This window comes from Marmota flaviventris, chromosome 6 (genome assembly GCF_047511675.1).
Source record: "Marmota flaviventris isolate mMarFla1 chromosome 6, mMarFla1.hap1, whole genome shotgun sequence".
Lineage (NCBI taxonomy): Eukaryota > Metazoa > Chordata > Mammalia > Rodentia > Sciuridae > Marmota > Marmota flaviventris.
In genome coordinates, this window is record NC_092503.1 from 118,543,112 (window position 1) to 118,562,439 (window position 19,328).

The window sequence follows — 19,328 nt, forward strand, 5'->3', positions numbered from 1 at the left end:
CATGAAGCTTGACCTGAGGTAGCCACTCTAAATATAGCCTTCCTTTTTGGCAGTTGTAAACACCTAGAGAAGCCCTCAGCAGAAAAGTATTTGCTGTTAATAGCATGTTTGTTGAACAGTTGCATACTGTCAGAGCTTTTTTCATGCTGTTTATGCATAATTAAAAGCAGCCACAAATCCACTGGCTTCTGGTTGGGTTATGTTTAGAAACATGCAGTTTGGTTTGTTGTCTACTATGGGAACTGGGGATGATGTCACTGATTGAAGTAAGACCAGAGACAAGCAGTTAAATTAATTAACAAAAAATTGTTTTTGATCTCTGTAATGAACATAGCTTACTTAAACAACCTTTATGACCTTTAGTTTCTGGCACTGATGAACCAAGCTGTCAGTGTTGTGATTCCGTTCAGTTGGGAAGACTCTGGTTTATGTGTTTGTAGTTCTTTTGACAAAAGGGAGTTTGCAAATAATTTCAGAACAATACCAGCATTTATAAAATGATTCTTCCAAAAGTAAAACTACAAATAGCTTTTTTATGTCTAAAAAGATACTCAGTTTCCCATATAAAAGTGAACAGCTGCTGGGCACAGTGGTGCATGCATGTAATCCCATCAACTGTAGAGGCTGAGGCAGGAGGATTACAAATTCAAGGCCAGCGTCAACAATTCAGTGAGCCTCTAGGCAACTTAGTGTGACCTTGTCTCAGAATGAAAAAGGGCTGGAGATGTGGCTCATTGGTTTGAGTGCTCCTAGGTTCAATCCATGGTATCACCCTCCCCTCAAAAAGTGTAAGGCTCTCTGTGTGTGGGGGTGTGTGCGTGCGTTTGTGTGCATTCATGTGCTTGCTAGGGATCGAATCCTGAGCCTTGTTAATGCGGAGCATGTCCATGATCACTGAACTATGCCTCCAATCCTCAGAAAAAACATGGTAAGATCTTACTGATATGTATATATTTACCTGTCAGATTGGCAGAAATAAAAAATGTTGAAAAAACACTGTCAATGAGAAGAGGCGAAATTGGCACTCATAATTCTTGTGGGAGTGTTATTATACAACTTTTATTAGAAGAAAGTTTGTATATATCCGTGAAAACTGCAGCTATATGCCCTTTGATCAAGCACTGTCACTTAGAAGAATTTATTCTACAAATAACTGTGCATGTACACAAACTGATGTGTGCCTAAACTTATGAAAAAGTTGAAGATTGGGAACACTCAGAAGTCAGTTGGTTAAATAAATAATGATAACATCTATATAATGAATTCAGCTATAAAAAATGAGAATATGCAGTATGTAGTGATATAGAAATATCTTCAAGATATTGTGCTAAATGAATAAAACTAGAGTAGTGGGTAATATGACATCAGTTATGTAAACAGAGGAAAACATGAATATATAGCTCATTTTCTTGTATGTGCCGGGAGGAAGTGGAACTGAAGTTCTGGAATGATATTTAAGAAAGTAATATGAATGTTTATCCATGTGTATGTTTTTTTTTTTTTTCAAATATTTATTTATTTTAGTTTTCGGCAGACACAACATCTTTGTTTGTATGTGGTGTTGAGGATCGAACCCGGGCCACACGCGTGCCAGGCAAGCGCGCTACTGCTTGAGCCACATCCCCAACCCCCGATGTGTATGTTTTTAGGAAGGAAAAGATAAGATGGCTATTTTTTAAAAATCTAAGTAATTAGAATGTCTAAAAACGTGGAGTTTCTATGGATTCTGCAATCACTGTTTCAGTGGAGCTCTCAATTGATTTCCTTACTCATTCTTGCATCCTTATGTATAACAGATTTCATCATTTTGTCACTGTGGTATGGTTTGCTACTTCCTATGTGGGTACCTTGGGAAGAAAGTGATAGAAAAGTTTGTTGATTTAGTCTTGGTGATTTTCTATTGTTCCTCAGCCAGAATGAGTGATCTTGAAGACTTTCATACCAGAAGCTTCAGATTCTATGACAAATCCTAAGACATGGGCTAAAATAATATCTTTTGGCCAGGACTGAAGGCTTTGCTTTTTCTCTTTATTTGTAGGAACTTACAGGCAGCAATTGGAGCCTATTATGACTTTGAGAGCCCAAACATCAGTGTGCCCTCCATGTCCTTTGTTAAAGATGTCACCATAGGAGAAGGGGAGTCAATACCTCCTGATACTCAGTTTATAAAAACATGGCGGATCCAGAATTCTGGTAAGTGTATAAAAGGCATTTCTCCCTTGTCCAGTTTGGTTCTTTGTTTTCTGAAAAAGGTTACTTGGGTATGGTTTATCTTGTAGATCTGATTGTGTGATTCTGAACTTTTTCTTATACGTGCATGGTATGTAGAATTTTCTTGTACAGCATGATGACAAATATTAGTGAAACATCCCTGCTTTCCCTGCTCAAGAGTAGGAATAATAGTTTAGGTCTCATGCTTCCAAGCCTCTAAGTCTTGATGGAATCTAAACAATCCAATATTCATTTGGTACTTGGAGCTAGGCTTGTTTGTGGTGGAGTATTGTTTCCACCTGTACATTTTTCTCCATCATTTTATTTCTGCTCTAATAAATCTTCCAGTCATTTCCAGCAGGCTCACGGAGGTACCTTGAATAGAAAAAGGTTGTTGGAAAGACCTGTGAGCATCTGCTCTTTTGAAAGCTCATTTCTTTGCAATCACAAGAATGATTTTTTTTTTGAAATTTCATTGAAAGATCTTTGAAATACACTTTGAAAAATATTGTTGGTGGGTTTTGTTCAGAAGAGGAGGGAACTTATTTGAAAACAAGTGATTGGGTTTTTTTTTAGTTATACATGGACACAACATCTTTATTTTGTTTATTTATTTTTTATGTGGTGCTGAGAATCGAACCCAGGGTCTCACATGTGCGAGGCGAGCACTCTACCACTGAGCCACAACCCCAGCCCCAAGGGCATTGTTTTGATGATCTACTACCTCTTTTAAGACAAATTGGAAATAAGTTAACCGTAATTCTTTGAAAATAATGTCTGAATACATGTCTGGTAACTTAATTTACCTTTTATTTGTCAAGTTCTTTATTTCCTCAGGTTTAGTTTCTCTTCCCCATCTAATAATAATTTATTCTGACTGGTTGAAGTTGCTTTAACTTCCTTGTTAATGAAGACTTTCCAGAGGAACTCTGAGTGATGGAAAACTAGGCAAAAAGTATGTAGCTAAAAATGTGTAGGTGTTTGGGGGGTATTGTTCAGAAGCAATTAAGCAAGGTAATTTGATATGAGATGGTTAAAAAAAAAAAATCTGGGGACTACAGCAGACCTATAATAACCAACCTTTTTTGTATTTTATTTAGATTCAGGGTCTTGCTGAGTTGCTTAGGGCTTTGACCTTTATTGACTCAGTTTACTTTTTGTGTTTTTGTGATGGGGAAAGATTGACTAAACTAGCCTTTTATATTAGAATAATGTACTGAATTTAATTTTTTTTTTTTCTCCAGCATGTTTAGAAATAATTCTCCTTGGAGGAAAGTTCAGTGTGTCACTAACCAAATGCACATAATCTGGACAGATTCAGTGTTGTAGGTGACTTAGGGCAACTATGGTTTTGTAAAATTTATTAACCCCTTTCCCTTTTGGTTATGACACTTGTGCATTGTTAGTTTGGGAGGCACATGGTGATATAGGAAAATAACTGCATTTTTCTTTCTTCCTTTTTTATTTTCTTGAAGTTCTTACTTGGTCAAAGATTTTTTACTTTGCCTAATTTCTTTCTCACTTTTCCTAATTTGGCTTGCTTTTAAAAATATCAAAACAGTCTTCAGTTTCTATTCATCATATTTTTTTCTCTGAATTACAAATACCAGCTGTTACTGATCAAAAGTGCTTTGGAAACGTACATGTGAAATTATTTTATGAGTGAAGTTTTCTGTAAAAGTATGACTTATTCAAAAGTTTTTTAAAAAATATAACTCAGGATCTTGTTTACTTATAGTGAGTTCGTTAGTATTTTTAAATATTGAAAGTTGTTAGAGTACTGTTGAAATGTCTTAAATACTGTCTTGGTCACAGAATAACATTTATATATCACTTACTAACCACACTAACCAAGAGAGTTCCTTGGATTAATGGGAGGGGTTGGGGAAGTTGAGATATAATGGCTGTAATGTCAAATCAGAACCACCTTAATTCAGAAAAATCTCTGATGGTGGGCCTGGCTGCTTTTTTCTTCTCCTTTGCTTGGTAGTGGCGGTTTAAAAAGCCTCTGGGTCTGTAGCCCTTCTTCCTGTTTGTGAGAAGGCATTCTTGTGTCTGAAGTTTTGTTGAAACATTGGGCTGCAGTTACTACTGGAGATTTTATCTTTCAAGGTGCTTTGCACAAATAGGTTTTCCATTTTTCTGGACATTGTTCAGCCAATTGTAGTCTTATATCTGTAAACTGGATGTTTTCCATTTGGTTAAGGATCGGTCCCTTTGAATAGCAAATGTGTTATTAAAGAGAATGTATACTGGTTCTTTGATCTCATCCCAATCTCTTATTTATTACTTTAAGAGACAAGTGCTTACTGAAAGAATTACATAAAAATAATTTTTAAGGCATCTCCTTGCTACCTTTTTTTTTGGGGGGGGGAGTGCGGGTAATGGGGATTGAACCCAGGGGCACTTAATCACTGAGCCGCATCTCCAGCCTCTTTTGTATTTTATTTAGATTCAGGGTCTTGCTGAGTTGCTTAGGGCTTTGATAAGTTGCTGAGGTTGGCTTTGAACTTGAGATCCTCCTGCCTCGGCTTCCCAAGTTGCTGGGATTACAGGCATGCACTACCCCACCCAGTGTCTGCTGCTGTTTTTTAGGCATGCTAGGCATTTACATATACAACAGATGGGATTGATAGGACCTGCATGTAGCTTTTCAACAGCTTCCACAAAGAAGGTAAATGTCACATACTGTTTAAACGCTTAACATTGAATAATATACATACATAATTCCAGGATCTAAACTTTTGTCATTGTAGAAATATTGAAAGCTTGGGAAGTCTGAGCAGGAAAACTTAAAATTGGAGGTTAAAGTTAAAATTCAAAACTGTCCCTCGAAAAATGTGTGTAGACAGAATCTTTACCAACAATACTTCTTGGTTATTAATATTATAACATTATGCTCTGTTGGGTGTGGTGGCACATGCCCAGTAATCCCAGTGACTCTGAAGGCTGAGGCAAGGGGATCCCATGTTTAAGGCCAGCCTCAGCAAGTTAGCCAAACTCCGTCTCAGAAAATAAAAGATAAGGTCTGGAGTTGTAGCTCAGTGGTAGATTGTCCAGGGGTTCAATTCCCAGTATCCAAAAACAAATCCAAACCACAACAAAACCCCAAAACAGAACTCCATGCTGGGTCTCCTAGCTGTAGTAAAAGTTAAGCTGAGCATGTTACAATAACTCTGGATCAGGTGGGCCTACTGATCTAGAGTCTTATTTTCTGAACTCCATAGAAGTATATATAGAAGTATAATATAAATATAAAACAAGGTTTGGGGATAGAACCTGAGAACGAGCAACTATTTCCTCTGCTTTTCTTTTCATTTATTGAAATAGTTAATTTTCTGTCTTTATTTTATGATTATGAGAAAGTATAATAATAGGGAAGTAATATTATAGAGAAGATACTTTAACATTTTAGTATGTTCCAGTTTCTTTATTAGGCACAGGGGAGAACTGGTGACAAGGCCTGGTGATAAAGGTCTTTGTTTTCTTGGAACTTTATTTGAAATGTAGTCTCCACACATAGAGGTTAAAAAAGAGATGTTCATTGAGGTTTGTTTCCCTATTTGGATGTTCCTGCCTCCAAATTATTTCTGTAATCACCGATAGTAACTCTCAGGCTTTCTGGAACTGTTGAATAGCTTTCATCTGATTTTTTGTGATACTTTCTACCATTCTACCATGATAGGGTTTTTTTTGTTTTATTTTTACTTATTTTTATTTATGTATTTCTTTATTATGCAGTTCTGGGGATCAAATTTGGGGCTTGTGCATGCTATGCAAATCTTCCTCTGAGCTACATCCACAGCCCTTTTTAAAAAAATTTGAGACAGGTTCTTGGTGAGTTGTTTAGGCTGGCCTTGAACTTGTGATCCTCCTGCTTTGGCCTCCTGAGTTGTTGATGTGCCAACACATCTGGCTGTATTATTTTTGTTTAAATAAAAAAAAGTGATGTTTCATAACTAGAACACCACAATCTTAATCATACACTATATATTTATACTTGGAAATCATAAAACACAGATATTGTCTTTATTTTTCTTCTAGATAGACCTATTTTCCATTAAACCGGTTTGTAACAAAGAATTTGAAGTCCTGTTGCATAATAAACTATTTAAATTCAGATTCCAGGTATGGTGAGGTTGGTGGCCCAAACAGCTCACCAGTACTTCCTTTCATTCTATATTGAGCATTTAGTATCTTGAGCTTTTCGAAATTATCTGACCTAATAGTTATGACTTTAAGAACTCTAAATACATCATCGAAAACTCTCAGAAGGCAGTTGATTGTTTTTTCCCCCCCTTTTCTCTTTTTTTTAAAAAAATATTTATTTTTTAGTTGTAGTTGGACACAATATCTTTATTTTATTTTTATGTGGTGCTGAGGATCAAACCCAGGGCCTTGCACATACTAGGCGAGTGCTCTACAATCCCAGCACCCCAGTTTTCTTAAGATGATTTGTTATTCCACTTCATAGCAGATTAACACGTTGGCATTGATGGTGGGTAATTCTTCCATTTTTTCTTCAAGAAGCTCTCTTGGTACCATGACATTGAGCAGTTACAGTTATCTGTGGTACCCAGGAGAGTGAGCCTTGGCCAGACCATTAAATGTTGCCCATTTGGTGTTTTACTAACTCACTCTGATTCTCTGGAATATAAAAGTGCTCCTATTAGTATCATTAAGAGACTTGACAGTCTCAGATACTTGTGGTTGTCTGCCCAGGATAGGCGAGTCTCTCCTCACACTCAGACAGTCTTGGTTTATTTTATTTTTTTGGAAGTTAAAAAAAAAAAAAAGATATTTTGGGATTTCATATAAACAGACATTGTCTTGTTACGCATATGTATGTGAGAGAGAGAGAGAGGGAGAGAGAGAAAGGCAAGGGTGAGGTATTTAAAAAATATATATATATATAAAGTTTTAGGTGGACACAGTATCTTTATTTTACATTTATGTAGTGCTGAGGATCAAACCCAGTGCCTCGTGCATGCTAGGTGAGCGCTCTACCACAGAGCCACAACTCCAGCCCCTGTGGGGTAGTTTTTTAAGGAATAATTTTAAATTGAGACCTGTAGCAGTTTACTTGGGGTGAGGGGCAGTACTGGGGATTGAACTCAGGGACACATAATCACTGAACCACATCCCTAGCCCTATTTTGTATTTTATTTGGAGACAGGGTCTTACTGAGTTGTTTTACATCTTGCTTTTGCTGAGGCTGGCTTTGACCTTGTGATCCTCCTGCCTCAGCCTCCCAAGCTGCTGGGATTATACAGGCGTGCGCTACTGCGCCCAGCAGTAGTTTACTTTTTTATGTTGAATTTTAGTCTTTAAGGAGACTTGACATTTTTAAGGTACTTTTATGTCCATTACTGTTAGTCTTGACCTAAGAGAAATATGCTTTTGCTATGCCACAGTCCTCAGAAATGAAAAGCAGAATTTGCATGTTTTGCAAGTATATCTCCCATAATACTTCTGCCATTATAGATTGCTCTCTATAGTGTTAAATTAAGGAGCGCTTTGCTATCAGTTTTGTTTGTTTGTTTGTTTTTAAAGAGGTAGAGTTTTGCCATTTCCCAGGCTGTTCCCAAACTCCTGGGCTCAAGCAATCCTCTCCTTCAGCCTCCGAAGTAACTGGGACTATAGGCATGTGCTACTGAACTTGGCTGGTGGCAGATGTTTTAAGAGAGTATATGCCAAGACATATACTATATGTTAGACACTGTTTCATGTACTACCCCATAAAAATGAGGAGCTGCAAAGGGTGCTGTTTATAATGGAGTTGAAACCTCAGCAGTAGATCGCTGTTTGCTCTTTTTTGTCTGTTTCCTTTCTAGTAGTTGGCAGTCGGATATGTTTAAAACCAATGTGGCACTTTGAAAGCAAGGAGTTGAGGCATCCAAGGGTATTACTTGGAGATAAATCACAAGTATCTTCTGTCATGAGAGTCCTGCCATGTCCAACTTTTCAGAGATATTTATAATGAATTTTTATATTGCAGAAAAAAGATATATAGAGGGCTATGTCTATATTTAAAGGGAATATATTAGGTTTTTCATATTGGAGAGATTTCAGAGGTAAGATTATATCTTGTCATTGTATGGCTACCTGTACCACTTGACTTGTCAGAGGTAGTCAACTCATAGATTTCTCATTTGAATTACATGTTTTCAGTTTAGGTGTAAATAAGCATGTAAAGTACATACCAGGTAAGATCTTTGGCCCTTCCAAAGGAAGAAAAACATTCTTCCTAAAGCCAGTTCTTCATATTACTATTCCCATCCTTTCCATCAGCACCTCTGGCTGGTTCATGGGACCACAGTTCATTCATGATCATGTAATGGAGATCACCTCATTGTTTGCATTTGACCCACTGCCATTTGAACTTGAGATCTAAACTTTTATTTGATGATTGCTTGTATTTGAGGAGTCTCTTGAACCTGGGTATTTTATAGTTAAGGATTCCAGAAGAAAGATCATATATCTGGCAAAAAACAACTTTACAGTGATACTAGTATAGACATTATTATTCATGTGTTTGATTCTCTCACCTCTGTGGAAAAGGTGGGAATAATCAGACATTTTTACTTTGAATATCAGCCTAAGTCCATATAAAAGTGAACATGTATTATCTTTTAGTAGAGAAAGCAGTTTCCTAAAGGTATGGGCCTATGCTTCATCTTCTTGACTCTTCATGGACATCACCTGAAACATCTTCTTAAAGAACTGCTTTGTCTTTGCTATAAGTGCATTCTCTTAGGGATAGACTCTTGGTCAGAGGTTGTCGATTCTGATAATTCCTTCTGATCAGTTAGACATTGACTAACTCAGTTTGTAGGTAGGTTTTTGTATGTATGTGAGATGGAGAAAGGGGCTTCTTTATAGTTTCATAATAAACTACACCAAGCATAGGACTACTGATGACCTAACATTTTTTTTTTTTCCCCTTGTGCTTGAACTCAGGGGCAGAGGCCTGGCCTCCAGGGGTTTGTCTTAAGTATGTCGGGGGAGACCAGTTTGGACATGTGAACATGGTGATGGTGAGATCATTAGAGCCACAAGAAATTGCAGATGTCAGCGTCCAGATGTGCAGCCCCAGCAGAGCAGGAATGTATCAGGGACAGTGGCGGATGTGCACTGCTACAGGACTCTATTATGGAGGTGAGTATGTTCTTGTATAGCTCAGGGTGAAGGAATTAAGGTAATATCTTGTAATATCCCCACTGTTACTCACATAGTCTGTGGAATTGCATAACAGGGCATGGCCTCTTTTACACATGCAGATAAATGACTTGTGTTTAATTAATGAGTCGCTGGTTGAATCTAATGCTCTCCCTTTTATCCTAAGAATTTAATTAAAATTTAGCAAAGTGTGTGTAGTATTGTGTTTAGCATTCAAATAATGATTTATGGTGCCATTAATTTTATTATATAATATGGTAGATACTAAAAGAAAACTGAAGGCAGACCTTATTCTGAGTCTCTAGGCATAAGTCATATAAAACAGGTAATGCACAAAATGTATGTCCTCCTTCCTGTCTGATGGTAGGAAACAGATGCTATTAACACTTGTCCTTCCTTCCCAGACTTTTTGAAGTAATCTGTACTGTTTCTCCTCCCATATTTTCTATTCACTCTTCAACTCATTCTGTCGTTTACCTGCTTCCCATTCTAATGAATGCTTATTTGTCAGCAACTACCCAGTTGACATATCCAGTAGCTTCTTTGCAATCTTCACGCTAGTGGATCTTCTAATTTTCATTTGGTACTATACTACAAATGGTTTTTGCAGTGTGTACCTTCTTAGGTTCATATTATACTTCTCCTGTTTCTCCTCTCTGAATATCTTTCTTGTCGCTTATCTAGTCTCACCTTTGCCCCTGGATTACTATATTCCAAACTGGGTTCCATTCAGGCTCAGTGATCTCTTCCACCTATGTGACTTCAACTCTCACTAGTATATTATAGATAGTGATGCTCAAATTCCTATCTATGGCTATAGCTTCTTTGGAGAGCTCCAAACCTGTGTTTCAACTACTTATGGGCAGAATTTATGGCACAGATTTCTGAATTTCTGAATATCTTCTAGACAAAACTTGCATCCTTCTCATCAGCATCCTGTTAAGATAATCAGGTCAGAAAATTTGGATCAATCATCTGTTCTCTCCATTTTTCTTAATCACAAACCAATTTCTGTTGGTTCCACTGTATCCTGTGCCCTGAAGATCCACAGAGAAATAGTAAATGGTTAAATCTTACCTGGACTCATGGCCTATAGGCCAGTGGGACCTCTGAGTTATTTCAGAGGCTCTGGAACTAATGTTCTCATATGTTTTTTTGCCAGTGGAAACTTTTAATATTTTTAGTTCCAAAAAATTTTAATAGTAGAGTCTTTCATGGTGTTTATGTGACATCATTCTTTGCCTAAAGCCCTTGTGCCTACTGTAATGAAGCCAAATTCCTTGGCATGTGATTAAAGCACCTCACAGTCTGGCCTCATTTTTATTTGTATTTAGTCAAATAAAACTCATAACTCCGTCATGGTTTGTCCCTGAAGATGCCACATGTTGTCACTTTTCCATGCCCTTGCTCATGTTCTTCCCATTGCTTGAAATATCCTTTTCTTTCCCTTTCCAGCAAACTCCTGATCATCCTCAAGGCCCTGATGGAGTTACCTACCCTCTCCCGCCCCTCGGCTTATTCTGCACTACCCCAAGGAAATTTATCCCCCCCCCCCATTTTTTTAATATTTATTTTTTAGTTGTAGTTGCACACAATACCTTTATTTTATTTTATTTATTTTTATGTGGTGCTGAGGATTGAACTCAGGGTCTCGCATGTGCAAGGCAAGTGCTCTACTGCTGGGCCACAACTCCAGCCCTTACTCTCCCCTTTTTATTAATGTGCACCTGCTTGTTTTTATACTTAAAGCACTGTTATTTCAGGGGCTTGTTAACTTGGTAAAATTGTGAAGTATTGATTGAACACCAAATGAAAATGTAACCACATATCAAAATGCAGAGAGATTATTTGTTCCTTCCTTTCAGGACTCCCTTTACAGGTGGCCTCTACTAAGAACCTTACTTATGGTTGGAGGTAATGTCTCCCACTGCTGAGCTCCATTGCATTATCTTTTCATATCGTACTCCTTTGTTTCTCTTTGGTACTTTACCCTTTTTTACTGATTAATAACGATATGTGTCTCATTTTCCTTTAAAACTTTTAAGGTGATGCCTGATTTATCTTTGTAGCTTCAAAAGCCTGAGCCCAGTACAGAGCAAAGTATGGTTACCAGTAAATTTTTAAGGGAATGTCAACATTTCTGAGGGAGGGAGGAAGATTGTGTTCATGATTTAAATTTAAAAAAATCCCTTGGATGAAAAAATTACTGCTTTGTGTTTTCCAGTGTTTGAGAACTCTAGTATTTTTATGTGTGTTTTAGTGTTAAATTAGAAGTACCGCTATATGGGACATTAAATTTTATTCTTGAAGCAACCCTCTTATATTCTAGATGTCAATGGACTATAAATATACTAGCTTTGGGAGTGATAAAGCATTTAAAGCCCTTTTTGGTCTTACCGTATTTAAATTATTTTTTGGTACTTCGTGGAAGCTGATACCTTCAAAGGATCTTAATAATTTATCTGATTTTGTGGTTTTCAAGCATTTTTCTTAGGCATTTTTCTGGATTAAAGCATATGTGAATGCCTCCTCCCCAAAAGGGAAAGGATAAAAATGAAACTTGTTTTGTGGAATTGAGCACCTCCTTGTCTTATGTTTCCTTGTCCTCTGAGATGACCTACAGAGCACTATGAAGTATAAATTGTAAACCTTCATCTGCTTCAGTAAAGAGTTTTAATTCCATTTTATAGACTGCTGTTTCTCTGAATCCAAATCACTATTGATTGTAAAACGCATCCCAGTATCCGAGATAAGCAACTAACAGTGAATATATGGCTAGAGGCATAGCTCAGTGCTAGGGCACTTGTCCAGCAGGTGCAAGGCCCTGGTTTTATCCTCAGCACTGCCCCAACCCCCCATGTGTGTATAAACATACACACACACACACACACACACACCATAGTACAATTGTGAACACATGAAAAAAAACAAACTACCATAATAACTATGACTGGTTCTTCCCAGTATTTTTTGCTCACCCTAAGCTTACTCGCTCCTTGAATGGAATGGAATGGTGAGTGTGGACTATAGTCTTGCTTGGACACAAACTTGGACACTAGGTGACCTCTGTGCCTCATCTTTCTGTTTTAACAACAAAGGTTTTTTTTTTTTTTTTTTTGATGGGGTGGTCTTTAGATGGTCTTCACTAGAAAGAATCCATTCTCTCTATTCTTATAACTTTTTTGTTGGGGAAGTACTGGGGATTGAACTCAGAGATGTTTAACCACTGAGCCACATCCCTAGCAGTTTTTAAATTTTGAGATTTTTTTTCTTTTTTCCTTTCTTTTCTTTTTTTTCTTTTGTGGTGCTGGGGATTGAATCCAGGGCCTTGTGTATGTGAAGCAAACACTCTAGCAACTGAGCTATATCCCCAGTCCCCCCTTTAAAATTTTTTTTTAATATTTATTTTTTAGTTGTAGATGGACACAATATATTTTATTTTATGTGGTGCTGAGGATTGAACCCAGGGCCTCACATGTGCTAGGTGAGCGCTCCACTGCTTAGCCACAACCCCAGCCTCCCTTCCCCTTTTAAATTTTGAGGCAGGGTCTCACTACTAGCTTAGGCCTTGCTAAGTTGCTGAGGCTGGCTTTGAACTTAGTGATCCTCCTGTCTAAATTTCCTGAGTTGCTGGGATTACAGGAGTGTGCCACCATGCCTGGGTATTTTTATAACTCTTAATGTTGCTTCAGTTCATCTTTTCTTCAAAAGGAATTTTTGCTGTTTTCAATAATTTACCAAGTGTCCCCTTTCCTCTTTATTTTTAACAGGTTGTGCAGTTTCAGATTTTTTTGATAGTTGTGCTGTTAGCATGTTGTGTGGATAGTTCTTCGTCATGTGAGCATATTACACAAAAGATCCCTAGCCCTTTCCCATTAAATAACTGTTATCTGACGACCTAAACTGTTCTCTACCACACAAATTTCTAACTCTTTTGATTGGGGATCAGTAAGTGTCTGATTCTCAACACAATTCATTTGTGAGTTCCAGCATTCTTTTTACTGACTTTGATATCCCTATCATACTATCCCACCAAAAGAATTAACTTTTTAGATTTTATCTGAATAGCAAATACTAGCAAATAGTGGTATTAGCAAATTCTAGTACTTAGTGTATGTATGTTAAGTGTTTGTAATAGACTTTTTATATGTCCTTAGGAGGGTAATGGACACATTTTCTGGATGAGGAAACTGAATACCAGAGAGAACAAGTGATTTGCCTAAAGTCTAGTAAAAGTTATGGATTGGCTATGAATTAGAGTTATAAATTTACAAAAGTAATTTTGTCATTTTTGTTATTAATTTGCCTGCACATGTTGAATTTGATGAGGGTGGGGGGATGTATGATCCCCGAGTCCTTTATTCAGGTCTAGAATGGACATGAAGGTGGGATTAAGGTCAGGGTTTCTCTTAGGCAATTGGATAGATGTCACTGTTCCACAAATTCCCCCTGCTTTTTAAAACACACATACAGGGCTGGGGTTGTGACTCAGTGGTAGAATGCTCGCCTAGCATGTGTGAGGCCCTGGGTTCAATCCTCAGCACCACATATAAATAAATAAAATAAAGCTAAAATTTAAAAAAAGTAAAAACAAAAAGATAAAATCAATAACCAAGATCATTTAAAACACACACACACACACACACACACATTCTTTAGGACTTTGGGTTCTGGACATTGAGTAAGCAGCATGAATTATCCCCCTTTAGCCTGAGCAGCAACAGCAACATGCTTCTCCACCTTCTAGCATAGTGTCCTCATCCAAATTCTCCTAGAGATTTATCCCTGCATCCTAACTATTTCCTGTAAACTATAGGGGTCTCATTTGAAGTAAGCTAATGTTAAGTGATACCTTGGTTATTTTGTGCTGATGGGTGTTTCTCCTACTTGAAATAGTCCCTCATGTTAAATACCTTACATGGATTCCTAGAGACATTTCACATGTAGAATATGAGAAATTATTCATTTAGTTTCTCAGAGGTTAGAGATAAACCTTTTCCTAGCTTCAAAACCACAATATACTAGGAAACTTATTGGGTATTCTATGTAAGGCACAGATTGTGTATTTCCTAAAAATCTTTGTAAGTTCTTCTTGTTTCTCCATTTTATAACGTGTCCTCCTTAGCCAGGTCATGTGAGAGTTTCCCTTCTTTTTTTTTTTTATTATTTTTTTAGTTGTAGTTGGACACAATACCTTTATTTTATCTATTTATTTTTATGTGGTTCTGAGGATCGAACCCAGGGCCTCACACATGCTAGGTGAGCGCTCTACCCCTGAGCCACAACCCCCGCCCAGAGTTTCCCTTCTTATGCCTCTTTTATTTTATTTATTTTTTTTTAGAGAATTTTTTAATATTTATTTTTTAGTTATCGGCGGACACAACATCTTTGTTTGTATGTTGTGCTGAGGATCGAACCCGGGCTGCACGCATGCCAGGCGAGTGCGCTACCGCTTGAGTCACATCCCCAGCCCCGCCTCTTTTATTTTAATTGATGGTGTTATTAAAGAAGCTCTGGTTTTGTGTATATGGACTTCCTCTCTAGAATCCATGGTGTCTTCTACTTACATGCTATCCTGCCTGGCATTTCGGCTAGTTCTTTGGATCTTTTAACATATTTTTTTTTTCACCTTAAAATGTTATTATTTTATGTTGTTCTCAAAAAAGTCTTATTTGCTTCTAGAATGTCCTCACCATAAGATGCTCAGTGTTTCACTTGTGATCTCTGGATTTCTTAAGTGTCAGATATATGAGCAACACTTTGAAAATAAGATTTTTACCTTTGATGAGAGAAATGCTAGCTAAGCTGATTGTGACTTGTATGAGAAATGTTTTAGAAAGGGCCATTTTAAAATGTAACTGAGATCTGAAATTCTAAAATATTTTCATGTTATGAGATGATAGACTAGTTCACCTTCAGAGAAGGAAATCTGTTGCATTGCTACCAGGTGGTGGTGATTATTTGGTGATCTTGTCAAGGTAGTTGTGCGTGAGATAGAGATAAAGTGAACCGAACATGTTGGTACATGTCTATAATCCCAGCAACTCAGGAGGCTAAAGCAGGAGGATCATAATTTTGAGCCCAGCTTCAGCAATGTAGTGAGACCTTGTCTGAAAATGAGATTAAAAAGGGTTGGGGATGTAGCTCAGTGGTAGAGCACCCCTGGATTCAATCCCCAAACTGCAAATAAGTAAATAAATAAGTAAATAATATAACAGTATAAATATAAATAATATAAAAGAAATGAAAGGGTAATGTGAAATGACTGTTTTGTTCAGATTAACTTCTAAAATGCAGACATGTACTAGGCACAGTGGTGCACTCTTGTAATCCATCAACTCAGGAGACTGAGGCAGGATGATCAGAAGTTTGAGGCCAGCCTCAGCAACTTAGTGAGACTTTGTCTCAAAATAAAAAGGGCTAGGGAAGTGGCTTCGTGGTAAAGCACCCCTGGGTTCACCAGTACAAAGAAAATAGATAAAATGCAGATGTGTGGTTCTCGAACCTCCACAAACTATAGAAAAGCAAAAAATCAGATGAAGCAGCAATTTCTTCTGAAGGGTGCGCTGTTTAACAACATATTTACATGTATTAGGTGTGAAGCATCAAAGTTTTAGACTAATCTGTCATTAAGCTGTGATTATTGTTAATGTGTGTTGTTCACTGTATAATTAGTTTTATTATTCCTCAACAGGAGCGTGCCTGTATACACACATGAATTTGAAAGGAAGGCAAAAGTATAATTTGAAAGCAGCACTTTTTTTTCCTGTGGTAGCTAGATTCCTCCTAGATAAGTCTCTGTTCTGGAATGTTAAATTCTAACGATTCTAAATTTAAGGGAGTCATAGTTCCTTATAAAATGTTTTTAAGCAAGTATACTTCTTTTTTTTTTTTTATTTTTTAGTTTTTGGTGGACACAACATCTTTATTTTATTTTTATATGGTGCTGAGGATCAAACCCTGCGCCCCGCGCATGCCAGACAAGTGCGTTAATGCTTGAGCCACATCCCCAGCCCAAGTATACTCTTTATTAAGATATCAATATATTGGGCTGGGGTTGTGGCTCAGTGGTAGAGAGCTTGCCTAATACATGTGAGGCACTAGGTTTGATTGTCAGCACAGCATTTAAAAAAAAAAAATAAAGATATTGTGGCCATTTACAAATAAAAATAAAAATGAGATATCAATATATTTAATGTTAAAAGGAAAATACATAGTTATAAGACCATTGGCTCTTTTAAGATTAAATACTTAGGCATAACTTTCCTATTATAATTGCTTTTTAAGTATTCATTATCAATAAGTGCTATACATCAGGATAGATCTAATTAAAGAGTGTTTTACTTACTTAGAGAATATAGCCATCATAATACAGCATTTATAAATAGAACTTACCACACTTGCTTATGTAGCAATAATTTTAATATGCTTCATTGATTTACTTATTACTTTTCTTGTGGAGGTAAGGGGACAAGCCACTACAGGTTAAATTAATACATTGATTGTATGATTCATAATGATTTCAAAAAAATTTAAAACTAAGGGGAAAAAGGTAAGACTTAAAATTTCTCACATAGAAAGATGTTTAAATATATGCTCATTTGAAAAATGTTTCAAATGAGAAGTTCTTAACAAAATTTTTCTGAATTTTTAAATTTTGTGATGGGAATTTTTAGTAAATGTCATTGCCCCTAGATCAGACTAGAGCCTAATTATCTTATAAATTAGGAAGCAAGCATAATTTCCTTTCAAAATTCAGTACATGCTTTACAACTAATATGTGGTTGGTTATTCTTTAACAGAATGATGATTGGTGTCTAAAACGATGTATAGGACCTGTAAGTGGTGTTATCTAATATCTTAATATTTGATGCAATTTATTTTCTTTAATTACTGCTCAGAATGTGGTCATAACATTATTTTTGGAAACCATCTATTAGCCTTGTAGTTAAAGGTGGGGATCTTTGAAGAGAATAGTCTCTTACTGAAAAGCAAATTGCATTCTGTTCCCGTAATAATGCTTTGACTAGCCACATAATGCTCTAATGGCTTTTCCTCTGGAATTGTAAAGTTATTTTTCAGTTAGAAATTAGTTCATTCTCTAATCTTTATCTAGGGAGAAATAATACTTTTCTTTAGCTCTATTTTTCCCCCTTTTATCTTTAAAGAGCTTATGCTTTTCTTTCTTTACAAAAGGAATGTGAATGTTGGACATTTGGTCTCAGGAAGGAATGCTGTGAGCCTGTTACTGCTAGCCTCTGAATTTTTCTTTGTAGTGATCAATGTCCTTCTAGTTTCCTCTTAGGATTTTACTAAGAGTTTTGCTTGTACTTTGTTTTGACATGGCCTTGAAAGCAATTGAATTCTAGAGTGGGTTAGGCTTTGGCTTAATAGATACTTCAAAGTGACTTTTCCTTTTGATTTTGATTTTTCTCTTTTATATTTGGAAATCAGAAATGACTAAGAAAATAGATCTTATTCTGACCTAAGACTGACTTGAAGACTTTTTAAAATGTTTAATAATACATTGTATTTAATTCAAATATAGCTATATTATCATTTCCACATGTGGCTCTAGCTGCATTTCAAGTAAGTCACATGTGCCTAATGGCCTGCTGTTGGAGAGTGCAATCTATCATTACTAATATGTTGTGCCAATTTTTTGTTTCATTTTGGGGTAAAAATTTTTATAGAACTGTTATTTTTTCTTCTAAGGAATTTGCAGGTGAAACACTCTGGGTCTGGAGGTTTAGGTTTTCAGTTACTAATTCAATTTATTTTCATAATTAAAATCCTAAGTTATCAAATTTATGTGCATAATGTTTTTGTAATAGTCTCTTGTTATCTTTTTAATGCCTGTTATTTGGTGATAATTGCTTTCATTCTTGATATTTTGTGTCTCCTCTTTTTGTCCTTTCTCTTGGTACATTTCTCAATTTTATTGGTCTTTTCAAAGAACCAGCTTTTGATTTCATTGATTTTTTTTTTTTCACTTGGTTTTTCAGTTTTATGAAATTCTGCTCTTCATTGTATCATTTCTTTCCTTCTGCTTAATTTGGATTTATTTTGTTCATTTTCTTTGTGAAATCGTGAGGTAATTGAGTTGAGCCTTCTTTTATAATAAAGATATTTTTAGTACTATGAATTTTCCTCTACAGTTGCTTTTAGCAGCACTCTGTAACTTTTGAAATTCTGTTTTCATGTTCATGCAGCTCAAAATTATTATTATTTTAAATATTTATTTATTTTTAGTTTTAGGTGGACACAATATCTTTATTTTATTTTTTTATGTGGTGCTGAGGATTGAACCCAGTGCCTTGCGCAAGGCATGCCAGTCGAGCGCGCTATCATTTGAGCCACATCCCCAGCCCTTGTTTTTTTTTATATATTTATTTTTTAGTTGGACACAATACCTTTATTTTATTTATTTATTTTTATGTGGTGCTGAGGATTGAACCCAGGGCTTCGCACATGTTAGACAAGTGCCCTACCACTGAGCCACAGCTCCTGCCCTCAAAATTATTTTCTAACTTCCCTAGAGATTTCCTGTTTGACTCATGGATTATTTCTAAGCTTTTAGAAAATTTTCCACACATTTTTTAGTAGTATCTAGCTTAATTGCTTTGTGGTCAGAGAACATACTTTGTAAATTCTAATTTTTAAAAATTTGTTAAGATGCGACTTGGGGTATTGTCTGTTTTTGGTGAATATTCCAAGTGTACTTCAAAAGCATGTGTATTTTCCTACTTTTGAATGGAGTGCTCTAAACTATCAGATTTAGTTGGTTACTGCTATTGTTCAATTCCTTAATATCATAGATTTTTTTTTTATTTTTTTATTTTTTAAAATACTTATTTATTTTTTAGTTTTCGGTGGACACAACATCTTTATTTTATTTGTATGTGGTGCTGAGGATCGAACCCAGCGCCTTGCGTATG

General features: G+C 36.3%; 1 protein-coding gene across 6 annotated transcripts in view; it reads left to right on the forward strand.

The window, feature by feature from the left end:
• Ilrun (inflammation and lipid regulator with UBA-like and NBR1-like domains) overlaps nucleotides 1–19,328 on the forward strand; it is an 84,164-nt gene that overhangs the window by 36,658 nt on the left and 28,178 nt on the right. For 5 of the 6 annotated variants that reach the window (XM_027943704.2, XM_027943705.2, XM_071613481.1 and 2 more), the window contains exons 2-3: nucleotides 2,039–2,193; nucleotides 9,172–9,369. In XM_027943704.2, the coding sequence (XP_027799505.1) occupies nucleotides 2,039–2,193; nucleotides 9,172–9,369 (353 nt within the window). The remainder of the gene's footprint in view (nucleotides 1–2,038; nucleotides 2,194–9,171; nucleotides 9,370–19,328) is intronic. The other variant, XM_071613480.1, reaches the window with a different exon arrangement.